Raw genomic sequence first — 19,710 nt, forward strand, 5'->3', positions numbered from 1 at the left:
GCCATAGGGCTGCCTTGGGTATTAGGGAAAACCAAGGGTTAACGGCTGAGTTGAGGGTTCTGCTTTTTTCTTAGGAAGAGAATTGTTTTTGGATGGGGTTTTTCCAGCCTAACTTGGAGGATTTCCATTAGACTGTCTCCATTTCATCTCAGGATTGGCGAAAGCAGAACATTAGGACTGGAGGGGAATTGGCCTGCTTTGTTTTCTTGGGGTGTGCCTCTGTGAAAGGCTTCAGAGGTCACACCTGGGTGTCTGGACCACTGGTGAGCATCTGCACAGGGGGGAAGTGTGTGCTCCCTGGGATGCTCCATGCAGAGGAGCCATACTGGAAGGAGAAACAAGGAAAGGATTTTGTCAGAGACATTGGGTTGGGGCTTCTTTATCTGTTATTCCCTCCCATTGTCTGCCGCCTCCTCTCCCATCTGACAGTCCCAGCTGGGAAGTTGTTCTCTTGCAGTTCAAGGCTGTGTGATACAGAATTGATAGTCCCAAGAGCTGTCGCTGACCAGCCAGTGAGCTTTTTCTTTGACCTGGTGCTGACCTACTGCTGCTCACTGTCTACCACCCTCACTTAAGCTGTGCCTTATCTGGAGAGTAAGGATAAAGCCACGCACTAAGGATGGGGCAAGAGAAGTCTGTAAAGTTCCTCCTCTGTAAAATGAGGCATATGAATTAGATCAAATTAACTTAACCTTTTTTTGGTTCTTGTGGACCCCTTTGGCAGGCTGTTAAAGCCTATGGACCCCTTATCAGTATAATGTTTTTAAATGCATAAAATAAAATGTATAGGATTACAAAAGAAAACTAATTATATTGAAAGATAGTTATCAAAATATATTTTTAAAAAATAAGCTCATGGACCTCAAGTTAAGAATCTGGGGACTCGAAGGTTTCTTCTGGCTCCAGATCTCCGACTCTATGATTATATGATTCCCAAGGTCCCCTCTACCTCTGAGGCTTGTTCTCCTGACAGAACGCACTCAGGAATGACAAAGAATAGTAGAGATGAAATTACTTCTTTTCTGAGGTATTTGATGATGTTACTGAGATTCTCACTCCCAAAATGACTCTTGACTCAAGTCACGGTAAACACACAGGATGCTCTAGAGTCAGTGGACTAACCTAGATGTGAATAAAATCACTGTGACCAGATGGCATCCTCCCAACAGCTCCGAGGGAACTGTGGAAAACGGGAACCTTTGGCCAAAATGGGTAACCTGTTACAAACAGCTACTGTGCCCTGTGTTGGCAGTTTGTCAATGTGACTTCCATTCATAAGCCCTGCTTGGGGGGACCCTGGGAACTGTAGACCGATGAGTCTCATTTCTATTCTTGGCAAGTTGGCAGAAATTATAATTAAGGGAAGAATCACCCAGGGCTGAAGTAAATGTAATTTATCTAGTGAAAGGCGGTATAATTTCTGTAAGGGGAAATCGGGCCTGGGATTCTTGGAAGGGGGTAAATCGGCAGGGGAGCCTGTGGATGTAATTTATTTAGACTTTCAAAAGGCTTTTGACAAGGTTCATTCGCTGCCAAAGATTTGTAGAAAAAACAAATTTGAGTTATGTCTTTTCTTTATTCCTTGGTCTCGTTCCTTCTCTCTTGTTCTTCTGTCCATTTGATTAAACTGATCAATGCTTTCATAAATTTCCATTTTAGTCATGGGTTAGACAGAGTGCTTTGTGTATATTAGGCCCTTAATACTTACAGGCACTGAGTTGCATCCCTGGTTCCTGGATGCTCACTGACCCCGTACAAGGCACTCCTTCGGTCTCTCCCTCTGTGCCCCCTTCGGCGTAGCAATAGTTACTGCCACCTTGCCTTTGTGTCAAATGATGACAATAATCAATTCTTAGGAGACATTTTGGAAAGCAAGAGATCTCTATAAATGCTAACTAATCATAGGGCAGGCTGGCTAATTGCAACCTGGGTGTTATACCTCATCCTCTCCCGGCCCAGCAAGGCTTTAAATCTCAGACTGAAAGCAGGGTCTCAGCAGGCCTTGAAACAAAAGTAACCCTGAGGACAAAGTGTCCAGCTCAATTTACATTCCATCCTCATAAGCCTTCCTCTTCTCCTTCTCCTTTTCCCTCTCTGTGTATGTTTGAGATTTGAGAAAAAAGACTCTGAGGAAGGAAAATTGCCATAACTGGGGTTGGGGGAAGTATGGGAGGAATTTTCCACACTTGGAAAGCGGGATCAGAAAACCCGGGTTTGAGTGAATTCTAGCTCTCCGCCTATTGTTAGCTTTCTGACCATGGGCTAGCCACTGAGTTCTCTGAGTATCCATTTCCTCCTCTATAAAATGGGCACAATGTTTGTATAACCTACCTCCAGGGTAGTTATGAAGAAAGCAAAGCAACCTTAAGGCTCTGTAGAAATGGGAGAGATTGTTACTATTATTATACAACAGAATTTCCTGTTGTTGTTGGCTTTTCTACCTGCTTTAATCCAAGGGTGCTATTAAAATTTCTTTTGCTTTTCATGGCCTAGAAGAAAGGGAGGAGACAGACAGTTATTAAATGTCTACTATGTGCCAGGCACTGTTATCTAAATACTTTTTTTTTTTAACAAATATTTTCTCATTTGATCTTCACAACCATCCTGGTATAGGTAGGTGCTATGTATTATCTCCTTCTCACAGTTGAGGAGACTAAGGCAGATAGAGAGTAAGTGACTTGCTCAGGGACATACAGATAGTGTCTGAGGCTGGATTTGAATGCAGTTCTTCCTGACTTCAGGCCCAGTGCTCTGTGCACGATGGTGCCCTAGCTGCCTCTGGAGAGAGATGATTATGATGCTAGGCTAAAAATTTCTAAAGAGAAATTGTGGCTTTTCAGGACTAATGTGTAATCAAAGGATTAAGCAGAGTTGGAAGTGGTCTTAGAGGCCTTCTAATCTGCTGGCCTACCCACTTCTAGGCATCCTTTCTTTAAAATACCTGACACATGGTTGTGTAGTTACTATAGGAACATGTCTGGTGTTGGAGAGCTCACTACCTCATCACATAGTCTTTTCCTTTTTTTTTTTTAAACAGTTTCATTTGTTTTATTTTATTGAGATTAAATCTGCCTCTCAAGAGTCTCTGAAGCTACACAGAATAAACTTAATTTCTGTTTAATGTAACCCTTCAGATATCCAAAGACAGATATCAAGTTCCTTTTAAATCTTCTCTTCTCTGGGCTGTGAATATCTCCAGTTCCTTCAGTTAGCTCTTGGATGACATGGGTCCAAGACCATTTTGGTCAGCTTCTTCTGGTTGCATCCCAGTGTGTCAATGTACCCCTTAAAATGTGGAAGCCACAATTGAATACAATATATTCTGGATAGGATAGAACACAATAGAACTCTGATCACCTTTGTTCTGGACATAATCATTCCTTTAGTGTAGCCCACAGTTGTATCAGCTTTATTTTAGCCACTGCATAGTGTCAATGGCACCTATAAATGCAATTTAATTCCATAAGCGCTTATGAAGTGCCTACTATGTGCAAGGCTCTTTGTAATCTACTATTAAGCCATATGTTCCCTGTCCTTGAGCAGGTGGGTTTTTTTTTTTTTGAGGTGCATGACTTTACTTTTACTCCTGTGTAAATGTCGGGCCACCATTCCAGCCTGTTGAGGAACAGAGTTCGGCAAGCATTTATTGAGTACTTCCTATGGGTATGAATTCATTCATTCATTTGTTCGTTCGTTCGTTCATTCATTCATTCGGAAGATATTTACTGAATAGCTACTATGTGTAAGACAAAGAAATAGTTTTGAGTCCTGTTTTGTCTTTCAAAGGAGTAACTACCCTTTCCCCATTTCTGTCATCTGCTACTTTGATAAACGTGGCTCCCATGTCTTCATCTTCTCTGTGAATGAAATTGAAAAGGACAGAGCCAGCTGCTAGTGCAGGCTCCTCCAAATTTATGTGAATACATCCATGTTTACCATCTTTCTTTAGGTAAAAATCTACCAAACTGTTCTGTCATCTAGCCCATCGCCCTCTCTCTCTCTCTCTCTCTCTCTCTCTCTCTCTCTCTCTCTCTCTCTCTCTCTCTCTCTCTCTCTCACTCTCTGTCTCTTCGCCATATGTATATTGTGAGTAACTTTGTCAAATACCTTGCTAGAATCAAGAAGCACCATGTTTATCACATTCTCCTGATCTACCAGTCTGTGGTTCTTTTGGGAGGGAGGGAGTGGAGTGGGGGGAAGATAGGATGGGTGGGGAGGGTTCCATACTTGAGATTTCATCTGAGAACTTCTAGTGTGGAGGACTGCACCCTCTGCAGTCAGGGACACGAGGGAAGCTCCCTCCACAGAGACAAATTGGCAACTCAACTCTAAGTTGAAGTCTTGGAGTTGTTGGGTTTTTAGGAGGAGGGCATGGGGAGGAAGAAGTAAGAGGTTAAATTAGTTACTCATGATCATAAAGCTCCTCTGGTTTAGAAGTAGGACTTGAACCCTAACCTTCCTGGCTTCAAATTCAGGCCTTTGTCCTCTGCTATTGTTCATTTGTTCACTCATGTTGAACTCTTGGTGACTCCATAGACCATATTGTCATTGGGGTTATCTTGGCAAAGATACTGGAGTGGTTTTCCATTTCCTTCTCTAGTGGATTAAGGCAAAAAGAGGTTAAGTGACTTGCCCAGAATCATATAACTAGTGGGTATCTGAGGCTAGATTTGAACTCAGCTCTTCCTTACTCCAGGTCCAGTGCTCTATCCACTGAACAACCTAGCTGCCTTATTATCACTCTGCTTTTCACCAGTCTAAAACCTTACCCATAAATGAAATGTAGTTTACCATAATTTATTTTTAGTGAATTCATGTTGACTTCTAGCAGCTACCGTTTTCCCCCTCCTTCTGAATGCTTACAAACTGTTTAACAATCCCTATTAGAAATTTTGATATCAACATTTGTGCTCTGATTTATTGGTTTAGTTTTGGAGGGGATGAAACTGGGACTTGAACCTCTGTTTTCCAATGTTAAGTCCACTGCTTTTTCTGTTATATGTCACTGCTTCTGTCTAGTTTCCAGGTGAGGAAGGGAACAATACTTTATTAAGTACCTATCCTATGCTATACTAAGTACTTTACAAATATCTCATTTGATCCTAACTCATCCTAACTGCTTTCTTTTATCGTTCAGTCATTTCAGTCATGTCTGACTCTTCATGACCTTACTTGAGGTTTTCTTGGCAAAGATGCTCGAGTGATTTGCCATTTTCTTCTCCAGCTCATTTTACAGATGAAGAACTGAGGCAAACAGGGTTAAGTGACTTGCCCAGGGTCACACAAGCTAGTAAGTGTCTGAGGCTAGATTGAACCCACCAAGGTGAGTCTTCCTGACTCCAGGCCTGGTACTTTATGCACTGTGCCACCTAGCTGTTCAGCGACTTTCTAGTGCAAGAGAAAAAACAATCTCCTCTTGCATTTTTGCCAGCTCTACCAGACACATTATTTATTAAGTGTACAAGCATCTGCTTGGAGAAAAGCTCACATTGGCTTTGCTCCTCCCCCTGCTAGATCAGAACAGGCTTTTCCCCTTAAGTGGTTCAGCTCATATTGTAGAGTAATTGCTAAAACAAAAGATAAGTTACACAATAGTGGTAAAATAAAACTACAGCTCCATTTAGGGCTTTTAGAATTTCCACACCAAGAGATGATGATGTAGGCATATACCCTTGGAGAAACATGGCTTCCTGAAACTATCCACTCCCGCTTTCAAGTTGTATGAAGGTAAACAAAAGGGATCGATTCTTTTCATTTGGTCAACGAAAAGCTATTTGTAGTTTGGCTGCCAGAAACTCCTTCTAATCATCTCGATATATTGGTTCTGCCTTCTAAAGGAAATTAAAGAGACTGTCTATTTTTATTGTGTTCTTTTTAAAGGGCACCTATAGGTCTTCGTTCAAAAAAGGCTGAAGACTTCAGATCAAGATACTGTTATAATATGAAGTCTTAATTTTCTTAGCATGACTGAGGAATCAGTGTGATATGCTTGGCGGCATGATTTTTGGGAAAAGGTGAACATTTGGCCATCTCCATTCTAATACCCTTTCTCCTACCCACCATGATTTTCCTTAGTTGCATCCATAAGTCCTTTCGGTACCCTTTCGATGTAATTCATATAGACTGTAAGAGTCATTTAGGCCTGGTGGGTGCTTACATCTTACTGTCTTCTCACCTGTCATGAGGCTATTTCTGTTATCATCTACCCCTTTTTGAAGACCATTCATCTTGTTTCCAAATCCAGTGCTTCTCCCACTGCAGCAGCTGTCCTCTCTTTGTGATCTATTGACATTATACCATCAGTGCCCAAGCAGTGAGCCCCTCCTGCCTCCAGCCTTCATTCTCTAAACCAGTGGCTCTTAATTTTTTCTGTGTTGTGGACCCCCTTGGCAGTATGGTGAAACTTATGCACCCCTTCTTGGAATGATGTTTTTAAATGCCTAAAATAAAATACATAGGGTTACAAAGGAAATCGAACATATCATGATCAAAATATAAATAATCCAAAATTCACAGACCTAAGTTAAGAACCCCTGCTCTCAACAAACCTTAAAAAATAGTAGATTAATACTGCTGTTCATCAATGTACGGTTGTTATAACTACAGAAAGAAGAAGTTATTTGTCTAACAACCAAGCCAGTTTTCCAAGTCTGCTTCTATCAGAGACTTGCTTTTTTTTTTTTCCTTTTTAGGCAATTGGGGTTAAGTGACTTGCCCAGGATCACACAGCTAGTAAGTGTCAAGTGTTTGGTCTAAGGCTGGATTTGAACTCAGGTCCTCCTGACTTCAGGGCTGGCACTCTATCCGCTGCGCCACCGAGCTGCCCTCAGAGACTTCCTTTGTGACCAGCTCATTACACGTGTACTGGACTGGCTGCTGGCAGCTACAGGGTTTTTACTTAGTGACTCAGTTTCCCCAACTAAATCATCCTGCTTTTGTAATGGTTCTTCCTGCCGTGGCTTTAGTTCTCCTTCAGTGGAGAGAGGGGTGGATTTTAAGTCAGAGGATCTGGGCTTGAACCCTGGCTCTACCACTTGCACCTTGTACAAGTCACTTAACCTTCTGGGCCTCTGTTTCTCCATCTGTAAAATGAAGAAAGTGACTAAAAAATAAGGTGACTTCTAAAATGCAGCCCCAAGTCTAGGATCCTAAGAAAAGCAGGAAGTGAGAAAAGAAGCCTCTGCTTAGCTCACATATACCCATGCCTATGGCCTAGTTTCTCTTTGAGGCAGTATTGGGTCTAGAATCAGGAAGATTTTAGTTAAATCACTTAACTAGCTGAGTGACCCTGGACAAGTCATTTAACTTCTGTTTGCCTCAGCTTTCTCAACTGTAAAATGGGAATAATAATAGCATCTACTTTGCAGAGCTGTTGTGAGGGATCAAGTGAGATAATATTCGTAAAGCATGTAGTGCAGTATCTGGCACGGAGTAGGGGCTATATAAATGCTTACTCCCTTCCTCCTATTGGTTTTGTTTTTTGGTTTGTTTGTTTGTTTTTTGGTGAGGCAGTCGGGGTTAAGTGACTTGCCCAGAGTCATACAGTGGGTGAGTGTCAAGTGTCTGAGGCTGGATTTAAACTCGGGAACTCCTGAGTTCAAGACTGGTGCTCTATCCACTGCACCACCTAGCTGCCCCCCACTCACTAGCTCTGTGACCTTGGGCAAGTCACTTAACCCCAATTGCCTCATCAAAAAGTTTAAAAAAAAAAACATTCCCAGAGTCCATCAGAACAAGTAAAGGGGCCAACCATGGCTCTTCCACAGGCCCTGTCATTCAGCAAGGCTAAAAAAATGTCCAACAGTTGGCCACTGTTACAATATACCTATAGCTTCAATGCAATGACCTTCCAGAGGGCCTGAGACCTTTTGGGGTATCAGATTTGAACTCAGGTCCTCCTAACTCCAAGGCCAGTGTTCTATCCACTGTGCCACCTATCCACTAGCTGCCCCCGGGAATGGTTCTTACAAGGGGAAATGCTTTACACAATAGTGGAATCGTTAGTCTTCCTGGTTGGTATTTTTGTTTGACTTCCTAGGACACAAATAAAAACTTGTATGTACGTGTCCCCAGGCCCTAATGAGGCTAACCTTTCTCCTCTTCTTCCTTAACGAAGACTTGTACCCTATGTTGTCTCAGTATCTGTCGTGACTCACACTTGCTTGTGTGTATCTGTGTGTGTACATGTGTGTGTATGTGTGTGCATATACATGCGTATACATACATGTATGGGTTGTTGATATTGGTTCTTCCTATTATTGGGAAGTAGAGCTCACTGGTTCTTTCTTTCTTTCTTCTTTTGGACCTTATCGGTCCAATTTCTCATTGCTAGCTTCAACATATTTTCTACCCGTGAATTTATAACAGTTTTTTGAATTATCCCTGTTAAAAAGATTTTACATGTTCGGGGAATCTGGGTGGCACAGTGGATTGAGGGCTGGGCCTGGAGACAGGAAGACCTGAGGTCAGAGCCAGCCTCATACACTTACTAGCTGTGTGACCCTGGGCAAATCACTTAAACCTTGTTTGCTTCAGTTTCCTCATCTATAAAATGGGGATAATAATAGTCTCTACCTCCAAGTATTATTGTGAAGATCATATGAGATAATGGTGAAATGCTTAGCACAATGCCTGGCATATCTATCTATGTATCTAGCTAGCTAGCTACACACACACACACACACACACACACACACACACACACACACACAGACATATACATACATATGTATATACACTATATCATTGTTAGCTATTATTATTCTTCAAAAATTCCCACAGAGAAGGGGAATCACCTGTCTTCTGAACACATGCTTCTAGGAAGTTTTTTTATGAACAGTGCCCAAAAGGTCTCGGGCCCTCTGGAAGGTCATTGCATTGAAGCTATAGGTATATTGTAACAGTGGCCAACTGTTGGACATTTTTTTAGCCTTGCTGAATGACAGGGCCTGTGGAAGAGCCATGGTTGGCCCCTTTACTTGTTCTGATGGACTCTGGGAATGTTTTTTTTTAAACTTTTTGATGAGGCAATTGGGGTTAAGTGACTTGCCCAAGGTCACAGAGCTAGTGAGTGTAACATGTCTGAGGCCAGGTTTGAACTCAGGTCCTCCTGACTCCAAGGCCAGTGTTCTATCCACTGTGCCACCTATCCACTAGCTGCCCCCGGGAATGGTTCTTACAAGGGGAAATGCTTTACACAATAGTGGAATCGTTAGTCTTCCTGGTTGGTATTTTTGTTTGACTTCCTAGGACACAAATAAAAACTTGTACGTACGTGTCCCCAGGCCCTAATGAGGCTAACCTTTCTCCTCTTCTTCCAACTATAGATCTCTCCTCTTAATGAAAGAAGGCATTGAGAATGGATTACTGCAGCCAGACCACTCTAGTCCCATGTGGACAAGATAAATACATTTCCAAGTAAGATTTCCTTTTATGACTTGCAGATGGAAAAGCACATTAATATTCTTTTGGATACTTATGGGGTATCAAGTGGTAAGGTTTGGACAGAGAAGCTCTCAGGGTCTAGACCAGTGATTCCTAAGAATTTTTAAATTTCTATAACTTATCACTGTTTAATTTAGGGGTTATTCCCCTTCCTTCATGCTATCTCAAAATGTTTTATGACAGATTTTTAGGGTATAAGCATTACACTGTATTAGGTACCAAGGCCAGGGCGTAAGTGAAACTACCTTACAGTGTTTAGGTCCTTTCTGTTCTCTGGTAACCAGATCCCCATGTGGATATTTCCTTCCTTCCTTCCTTCCTTTCTTTCTCTTCCTCCATTCCCTCATTTCCCGTGTGGTTTTCTAGATGAATTTCTTTTGTATTGAATTGACCTCTAGAAGAAGTGGGGGTGAAAGTAAAGTTTGGTTTTTTTTTAAACAAAGGAGAATAAAAATTAATTTTATGTGTAAATTTAATAAATAGATGTGTAGTATAGTTCTAAAATAGAAGGAATATTTGACTTGGAGCTAGAAGATTTGAATTCAAATTCTGACTCCATCCTTTACTACCTCTGTGACCTCAGGCAAACACCTCACCTATCCAGGCCTCGGTTTCCTCATTTGTAAAATTAGAGAGTTGGATTATATGATCTGTAAGATCTCTTTCAGCCCTAATGCCTGTGATCCCATATTTGTTGAATGAATGAGTGATACCTCCTGAGATAATAAGAAGCATTGTAATTGAATTCTTGTAATTGAACAACTAAATATATATACCTCTATGAGGGTTTTGATAACATTTCTACACCAATCTCCTGCTTCTCCCAATATTATGATCTTAAGGATGTGTGGTAGCTTCTCAGTACTAAAACTGGGAACTTTTGACTTGTGGTGTGGCAAAATACTATTGGTAATAAATGACCTATACTAGCCATGGTAATAAGGAAATTGGCCTAGAGGACCTCTGAGGTCCCTTCTATCATCCCAGGGTTTTTTTGGTGGTTAAACACTGTTGCATTATGGGACAAGTCTGCCAAGATGCTATATGGAGTTCTCACATAGTAATTCCCTTGAGATTTTTTTTTTTATCACTTTGTGTATAGGATGAGGAAAGTGTATTAAGAATAGGAAGAGGACAAGAGGTGCTCCTATCAGGTAGGAAGACAAGATAGGAATAAGAGATATTGTTGCACATTTGAAAGAGCCCTGGATTTGATGCTGAGTACCCAGAGATGTGCTGGTAAATATTTAACAACCGAGTCTTTGGTAACATTCTTCATCATTGGTCCTCTGGAATCATGGTTGATCAATGCACTGGTGAGAATCTTTAAGTCTTTCAAAGTGTTGGTTTTACAATATTGTTATAGCATAAATTATTCTCCTATTTCTGATACACAACACTGTATCAGTTTGTACAAGTCTTCCCAGATTTCTCCCAAGTCTTCTCTTTCATGATTGCTTACAATGCAAAAAATATTCCATTACATTTACATACCATATTTTGTTAAGTTATCGGGTACCTTTTAGCTTCCAGTTCTTTGATACTACAAAAATAGCTGCTCTCTCTCTCTCTCTCTCTCTCTCTCTCTCTCTCTCTCTCTCTCTCTCTCTCTCTCGCTCTCGCTCTCTCTCTCTCTCTCTCTCTCTCTCTTTCTCCCTCTCCCCCCCCCACATGTGCACACACATATACATATGTATATGTGTACATATGGGACATTGCCCTCTTTTTCTAACCTCTTTGGGGTAAAAAACCTAATACTGGTATCACTGAGTCAAAGGATATGCATGGTTTAATAACTTTTGGGGGGCATGATTCCAAATTGCTTTGTGTAACATCTGCACCAGTTTACAGCTCTACTAACAGTACAACAGAGTGCCTCTTTTCCCACAGCCATTCCAACATTTGCCATTTTCCTTCTTTTTGCTAACTGCAATTTTGTTTTAGTACCAGCCTGAGGTAGACATAATTAGAGAGAAAAATCTTCTATTAAAAATTTTTTTTATTGCTTTCTAGATACCAATATGAGCACATATTTATGAACTTCGCTACAGATAAAGACACACACACACACACAGAGCTTTTGGATCATCTATGCTACCTCTTCCTTTAATTAAGAGAAATCATTAAGAGTCAACTGTGAAACTTGAAAACAATCATAGAATATTGAAAGATAGAATATAAAATGTTAGAATTCTGGAATGATCCTTAAAAAGCACAGAATATCAGAGCTAGAAAAGGACCTGAGAATATAGAAAGTTAAAAGGAAGAGACTGTAGAACACAGGATGTCAGAATTTGAAGGAACTCTGAGATCATCTAATCTAAACCCCACGTTTCACAGAGGAGGAAACTGAGGTCCAGAGAGGGGGGAGTAATTTGCCAAAGTAACACAGTAATTGCATTCTAGAAATGGGACTAGAATCTAGGTCTCCTGATTTCTAATCTAGTACTCTCTCCTTGGCACCATGCAGGATCCTAAATCGGTGTTACAGTAGTTTGATTAATGGGCTTTTGTGAATTATTCAAGTCTCTGATTTCAAAAGTATAGGTTTAGGGGTACTGGTGGAGAAGAAGGATGCAGAATAATAAACCCCTTCTTATAGCACTTTAGCATTTACATAGAATTTGGTAACATGACTTTTTGAGGTAGTTTGTGCATGTATTATTATTTCTACTTTATAGAGTAGGAAACTGAGACTTAATGCCTTATCCAGGATCATACAGTTGAAAATTACTGTTTGCCAAGTCTGTGACTTCTCTCCAGTCTCCTGGACCCACGTGGTCCTTTGGAAAAAGGAAGCTCTGAGAAGACTAACCTCTCCATAGGTTCTGTTTTCTGGGGAATTCTTTAGTTTCTTCTACCAAATGGGGGAATGCCTGATTTAGGCAGATATTGATGAATGGGCCCAGGGTTTTTGTTGGATTATATCCTAAAGCCTTATTAATTCAGAATTTGTGGCCGGAGGACTTGATTTGCTAAGCAAATTATAATGGAAGCAAGATGAGATAAGAAATGCTACTTGAAAGAGCAAAGTAATTACAAGCTCTTTAGAAGCCCTCAATTGTAAATTGTGATAGACCATTGTGAAAAGCAGTCGTGGTATCCTGAGTAAAAAGGGCAGTCTCCCTTTGGGTACTCAACAGCTAGATAAGCCTAGGAAAACTCTTTCTCTTCTCTCCACTATTGTTTCTTCTACTGTCCTGCTCACCCATCTTGTCTACTTTCCATGGTTGTTGTGAGGAGACTGCTCTCCTATTTCATGTAGTATCATTTACTACTTATAGACCAGAAAACATTACAGAAATGGGAATTATTTTTACTATAATGAGTTAGTTGCACACAGCCCACAGCCCTCATTGTTGAAGTTTAGTCATTCACTTGTGTCCGACTTTTCATGTTTAATTTGCTTTGTTTTGGCAAAAATACAGAATGGTTTTCCATTATGGAATTAAGGCAAATAGGGTTAAATGACTTGCCCAAGGTTACACAGGTAGTGAATGTTTGTGGCTGGATTTAAACTCAGGTCTTCCTGATTCCAGGCCCAGCTCTCCATCCACTGAGACACCTAGCTGCCTCTAGATAACCCATATCTCTGCATTAAAATCCTTCAGGACAATTTTTTTGGAACTTGCTGTACGTGCTCAAAAGTACTAAATTTCATTTGTTTTAAAATATTCCTCATTCACACTTCATAATTTTATACTGGTGCCCTCTTCCCCTACCTAAGTAGTCTAACATAATGAGGATTGATTTAAGAATCATGAGATTTTAGGGTTGGAAGGGACCTTAAAGAAGAGTGAATGTGTGAATGAAAAAGCATTTATTAAGTGCTTACTGTGTGCAAAGCAAATAGTCAGACAAGACAATTCTTGCTGTCAAGGAGCTCCTGTTCTAATGGGGAGACAGCCTATATTAGTTTCAACTCTGAGTCAGATGGAAAGCTCCTGTAATCCTTAGGATAATCTGGCAAAGCAGGTGGTAATGCATCTTTTAAAATTTCATTTCTACCGAGAAAATCATCTCCTGCTCCAATGTTAAACCATTTGATGGAGCCACTTTGGAGGTGAGAACTTTATTTTCTGCTTCCTATGATGATGACCACAAGATCATCTTGGACCTGGTGGTCAGAAATACAGGGGCTATATTCCCTTTTTTTTCTATGTTTCACTTGTAATGAAGCACAGTGTCTTTAGAACTACCTCATTTTACAAGTGGAGAAACAGGCATAGGGGTGGGGAAAAGTGGCTGCACCAAGGTCACATAGGTAGGTAAGTGTTAGAGTTAGAATTCAAATTCAAGTTTTTCTGATTCCAAGTCAGTGTTTTGTTTTCTTGTTTGTTTGTTTGTTTGTTTGTTTTGCTTGTTTTTTCCATTCTGCCCATATTAGGCTCCCCAGAATCTGGCAGACCACATTTCTAGGGACGGAATTTAAGGAGTGGTTAATTGTAGAGTTACTGGGTCACAACCCTGCCCTTAGCTCTAGAGTCTCTAGAAACAAGGATTTACCAAGTTAGCAGGCTTAGGCTAACTTTAATTTGAATTATAACTTCGTTGGCTTCTTTCACAAGTTTGGAGATTGCTGACAACCCCCCCCACCCCCACCCCCAACACTAGGTGAACTAGCATGTAACCAAGTCTCTACTTGCTAGACACTCTACTTGAAAAGGCAGTGTGGTGTAATGGTCAGGAAGCCTGGGTTTGAATCCCACCTGTCACTGTGTGAGTCTGGGCAAGTTACTTTAATGCCTTGGAGCCTCACTTTCTTCCTCTTTAAAATGGGGATGATATATCTGGGGGACCTACCTTAAAAGGTCACTGTGGCTGGGGGGGGGGGGGAAGAAACCAGTTTGCAAACATCATAGTACTGTACGAATGAAATCAGGCAATATGCAAGCATTTATTAGATGCCTACAGAAGTTAGAGTCTTGTCCTCAAAGGAGTTTACATCCTACTAAGAGGAGGTAGCATATTCACACACACATACACTCACACACGCATACACACACACACACAGAGACATAAATCTACACACATACACTCATAGAAACAACATGGCAGTGGGGAGAGATACTAACAACTGGGGGAAATCAGGATGTGGGAGTTATTACCTATGATTCTTCCTCTCCATTTCCACCCACCTACAGCCCTAAGCCTCTAGTCCTGAAATGAAAGAGTTGGCAGCTGAATACGCTTGAATTCTATGTTTGAAAAAAGCTTGGATATGATCAAATCATAAGAACAAATATAGATTCATAAATTCTTGTTGGGCTGGATTGAGTATTAAGGCCAAGCCCATACAGAGTGAAACTCAAAGACCTAGACTTAATCTTACTGTTTTAAAAGAACCAAAATCCTTCTGAGCCCCATGAAGCCACTGCGATTTTTCACTACCTTGTGACTAACATTTGTAAGGGATCAGAGGACCGTAGGATTTAGAGCAAGAAGAGAGCTCAGAGATCATGTAGGGCGTCCTCCTTTGTTTTTGGAGTAGGAAACTGGGGCCCTGAGAGTTTGTGACCTGTCCAAGTTAGTAAGTAGCTGATCTGGATTGGAGTCCAAGGAGAAGAGGAAGAAACCTTATCTTGGGAGTGTGGGTACGTGAGCGGCCTGGCTAGCTGTACATTTGGCTTCATTCTTTTGGGAGGGTAGCCCCCCTTCCTCAGCAGAGAAAAGGCCAACCTGTTTTCCTTGAGTCACTCTTGTGGATAAGACTTCGTCCAAGTGGCTCTAACCCTGGATTATCTTCACCCTGGAAGATGTTGGTGGTCTTTGAAATCCACTACATTTGTTGAGGGCTGATGAGAACACAGCAAGCATGAAGGCTTTTGATGATAACGTCTTAATTTTGATTTGCTTGAGATAGCCACACTGATCACTTAACAGAATCCAAACCCCACTGGAAACTGTTCAGCTAGCAAATGGTGACTGTTTTCCCTCAGTCAGCAGCACCAGAGTTTAAGGTGGAAGGAAAGCAAATTCCCACCCTGATCGTGTTCCCTTTGCTTTCTTGCCCGCCTATCTTCACTCCTACTTTTGTATGTGTCTTTGAAGTTTGAGAAGGGGGAGGGAGGAGGGAGAGAAGGAGGAGGCCAGGAAGGCTCCTGGAGAGAGTATTCCAGAGCTGCTCTCAGAACTGGGAGGACAGAAATTAGATGAGAGAAAGTAAGAGTTTTTCTTGCTGCCTCTGCCCCTCAAACTTTTAACTTCAGAAAGCATGATGAGACATGGTCCCTGTCTGCCACCAGGGTTCACGATTAAGTAGGGGGCTAACTATAAGCCGTTGGTCCTTTGACTTGTTCAGCTGTGTCTGACTCTTCGTGACCTCATTTGGGGTTTTCTTGGCAGATACTGAAGTGGTCTGCCATTTCCTTCTCCATCTTATTTTACAGATGAGGAAACTGAGGCAAACAGGGTTAAGTGACTTGCCCAGGGTCACACAGTTAGAAGCGTCAGATTTGAACTCGGCGAGATGAGTTTTCCTGACTCCAGGCCTGGAGCTCTATCCACTGTGCCACCTAGCTGACCATGGAGTGATGAGAGAAGGCTTTATGGAAGTGGCTTTTTTCTGGACCTTAAGGAATAGATAGGATTTCAGCTGGCAGCAGAGAAGGGGATAGAAGGCATAGCCTCATCAAAAAGGACAGATGGCAGCACCCTTGGGAGGGCTGCCAGAGGTGATAGGAGTGCCAAGCACTGATGCTGGTACCCACTAAAACAAGGTGCAAATTGACTCTGTGGCTTTCTCCCCAGATGGATGCTCCAGTGGGGACTCAGGCTGGGGCTTTCAAGCTGTTGCAGCAAGACTTGAGAAGGGAAATAGGTGGTAGTGAGTGGATTACTAAGAGCAAAAAAGGAGGGGCACACCAGGATATAATAATGAGCATGTCTATTTTTTGTGATAAGAAACCAGTGAGGCCCAAATAACAACAATAAAATGGCTAGTATTTATATAATGCTTCAAAGTTTGCAAAAAGCTTTACAAATATTAGCTCATTTTATCTTCAACGATCTTGGGAGGTCGATGATTATTACTCATCCCCATTAGAAAACTGAGGCTAATAGAAGTGAAATGACTTGCCCAGAGTCACACAGCCTAATACATATCGGAGGGAGGATTTTGAAGTCTTCCTGACTCCAGGTCCAGGACTCTATCCACCCGACATACTTAATTGACCAATACTGACTGGCAGCTCTGGTGGAGAGGCTCAGGGCCTAGGCACTGGGGTTTGAAGGCCAAAGATTCCTTTGGTTTGCTAGAAGGCATGGACGTGGCACAAGGGAAGGGGAAGGCAGAAGAGGCTGCCGCATCAGAGGAGAGCACCTGCTCATTAATCATCCAGTGAAATAAATTCAGATCAAGGGCACCAGGGTTCAACCAGGGCTTGAGATTGGGGGACAAGAAGGGGCTGGAGAGAAGGAAAGGAGAAAGCAAGAAGAGCATCATTTGTCCTCAGGACCAGCACTTACTGAAGGACCAGCAGAATTGATGAGATTTCCATGCTTGTTGTGTGGCTTCAGAGGGAGGGTACCAGTCATCTGAACATGCAGGGCAGTGGCAGCAGCAGCAGCTGGGTAGGTGAATGCAGCAGGTGGGGTGGCAGGGGTCAGCCCCATGGGTGAGGGGTCCAGGCCTCCAGAGCAGCTCCCATCAGATCATAGGGGTCCCTGTGATGAATGTGCACCCAGGGAAGGGTGAATGCTGGTGGGATTTGGTGTTGCCATCAGTTTGTTCTTCGCCAGTTTAGTGTTGGCCTTGGCAAACTCTAACCATAAGATCTGTGGGTTCTTGGGGTCAAGACGGATACCATTCAATGCATTTTTTGGCTGCTTCTGCCCCAGCATGGCTGTCAAAGTCACAAAACCTACAGGCTGCTTAGATGTGAGTTTGCTCAGTGACCCTTCATACCCCTTAAATGGCCAGAAGAGAAGACAGAGTTCTGTTGGTTTGATGTCTACAAAGAGGACACTGATGAACAGTCTCTGGAGCTCCTTTTTCAAGCTACCACCAATGCTGGTGCAGGGCACAGCCTCATCAAAAATATGAAGAATGGAGAGTGCAGGAATTCAAGGTGTGTACAGAAAACAGAAATAGTCTGGTTTGGCTTGAGGGTAGCGTATGAAGGGAACATTAGATAATATGGCTTGAGGTTGGAAGGGTAGTCAGTCAATGAGCATTTATTAAAGGCTGCCTTTGTACCAGGAATGGTGGATACAAAGGATAGCAAAGGAGGATTCCTGCCCCAAGGATCTCACTTTTCCTATTTAGTCAGTGGGAGTAGGGGTAGAGGCTGGGAAAGGCCTTCTGCCCGAGGTGGAATTTGAATTCCATCTTTCAGGAAGCCAGGGTCGGAGGTGAGGAGAGAGCAGGCATGGGGAGCAGATTACCAGTACTTAGGCCCAAAGCTGAGAGATGGAGAGCAGGGAGGGATGGCAAGTGTAGCATGGAAGGGAATAAAGTATTAGAAGATTGGAAAAGTAAGAAGCAGCCAACTTGTGAAGGGCTTTGGTCACCAAACAGAAGTTTTTATTTTGGATTTTGATGACCATGTGCCAGGTAGTGGAGGGCCTTGAATGGAAGGGTAGGTCAAGGAGTTTGAGTTTGGCCAAGAAGGTACCAGGGAGCCACTGCAGAATTTTCAGCAGGGTATTGATGTGACTATTTCCATGCACAAGGAAAACAAGTCTGGTTGTATTGCAAAAAGACGGTTTGGAAAAAGGGAGAAAGTCAAGTCATGATTACCTGTTAGAGCCTTTGGTAATGAGTGGTAATGAGGGCCTGCATTAGGGAGTTGGCTATGGGAAAAGAGAAAGGGCGGAACAGATAGATATGAGATCTTGTGACAAGACTTAATAACTGATTGGATCTGGGAGTGAGAGGAAGAGTTAGAGATAACCCAAGTCTAGAACTTTGGAAACTACCTAGGTGGTGCAGTGGGTAGAATGCTAGCTCTGGAGGCAGGAAGACCTGAGTTCAAATCAGGTCTTAGACACTTAACTGGTTGGCCCTGGGCAAGTCAGTTAACCTCTGTCTGCCTCAGTTTCCATGTCTATAAAATGGGGAAAATAATCCCACCCATCTCTCAGGGTTGTTGTGAAGATAAAATGAGTTAATATTTGTAAAGTGCTTTGCAAACTTTGAAGCACTATGTAAATGCTAATTATGAGGAGGAGGATGATGATGATTTCCATTGCCATATAAGGAACACACTAAAAGGAAAACTCTTGCATTCAGAGTGAAAGCCATATTTTTTTTTATTAAAGGCCATAATTTTTAAGATCATGCTTTAAATTTTTAAAGGTGTTTTATAACAATGGACCCAACCACAGTTCCAGAGGACTCATGATGAAACGTGCAGTCCACCTCCAGATAGAGAGAGGTGATGAGCTCACAGGGCAGATTGTTTTGTTTTATTTTTTGCTGTTGGTTAATGTGGGAATTTATTTTACTTGACTATACATACTGGTAACTTTATTTATTTGTTTTCTCAATGGTGGTAGGAGGGGGATGTGGGAAGGAGATAATTCAGAATGGAAAAAAAAAATGAAATTGATTTAGAAAAAATGTTTTGAGGCTTTCGTCCTTAATGTCACTGTCTTTTTCCCAGTGATGTTTCCTTGCCCAACAGAACCTTCCCTTGTAAGAAATAAGTACAGCTGAGTAAAGCAATAAGCAACACTGTGGCCAGGTGCCCTTAGTACAGTGCCTGGAAAATAGTAGGTGTTTAATGAATGCTTATGGATCATTGAGTTTCTATTGACTGATGATGTTTAAAGGTAGAGTTGCCCTGATCTCTTTTCAGCTCCATTGACTTTGAAAGACATAAAGAAGCAAAGATTAGTTTTGAAAGATGATTGAAATACCAGCAGAGTGATTGAAAAAAATTGTTTGGGAACTCCAGAATAAAAGCTACATTAGCTTTAGCAGACAGCAGCAGCGAAAGCATCTTAAGGTATTTTTTTTAAAACCACAGAGTTCACAGAATCGAAGGAGATGATGTATGGACAGTGCTTTGCAAATCTTAAAAAACACTAAAAATAAGCCAGTCACTATTCTTTTTCTAGAGATGCTGCTTCATTTAGGAAGGTCATCTGTAAATAAGGGCTCCATCTGCAAAGTTGAGGAGAGAGTCTTCCAGAGAGTGAAATAATAGTAGATTACAGGATGAGGAGAGGAATAATGCAAAAGGGGGAAAGAATGGAATTCTGAAACCCATAATCTTGGGTCCTCTGCTGCTTTATGGTTAGACCCTGAGGGGTGTAGGGTGT

General features: G+C 41.8%; 1 protein-coding gene and 1 pseudogene across 11 annotated transcripts in view; one reads left to right on the forward strand and one right to left on the reverse strand.

Annotated features, from left to right (window-relative positions):
- The window catches only part of RASSF2 (Ras association domain family member 2), a 76,254-nt gene that overhangs the window by 25,575 nt on the left and 30,969 nt on the right, over nucleotides 1-19,710 (forward strand). For 7 of the 11 annotated variants that reach the window (XM_020985348.2, XM_078149558.1, XM_020985343.2 and 4 more), the window contains one exon: nucleotides 9,327-9,417. The exons of 3 other annotated variants lie outside the window; for them this stretch is intronic. In XM_020985348.2, the coding sequence (XP_020841007.1) occupies nucleotides 9,359-9,417 (59 nt within the window). In that variant the 5' untranslated portion in view covers nucleotides 9,327-9,358. Of the gene's footprint in view, nucleotides 1-5,880; nucleotides 6,015-9,326; nucleotides 9,418-19,710 lie in introns of all 11 variants that reach the window. One more of the 11 variants, XM_020985346.2, reaches the window with a different exon arrangement.
- LOC110207739 (RNA-binding protein with multiple splicing 2-like) lies at nucleotides 16,895-19,388 on the reverse strand (annotated as a pseudogene).

This window comes from Phascolarctos cinereus, unplaced genomic scaffold (assembly GCF_003287225.1).
Source record: "Phascolarctos cinereus isolate Bilbo 61053 unplaced genomic scaffold, phaCin_HiC Scaffold_2;HRSCAF=192, whole genome shotgun sequence".
NCBI lineage: Eukaryota > Metazoa > Chordata > Mammalia > Diprotodontia > Phascolarctidae > Phascolarctos > Phascolarctos cinereus.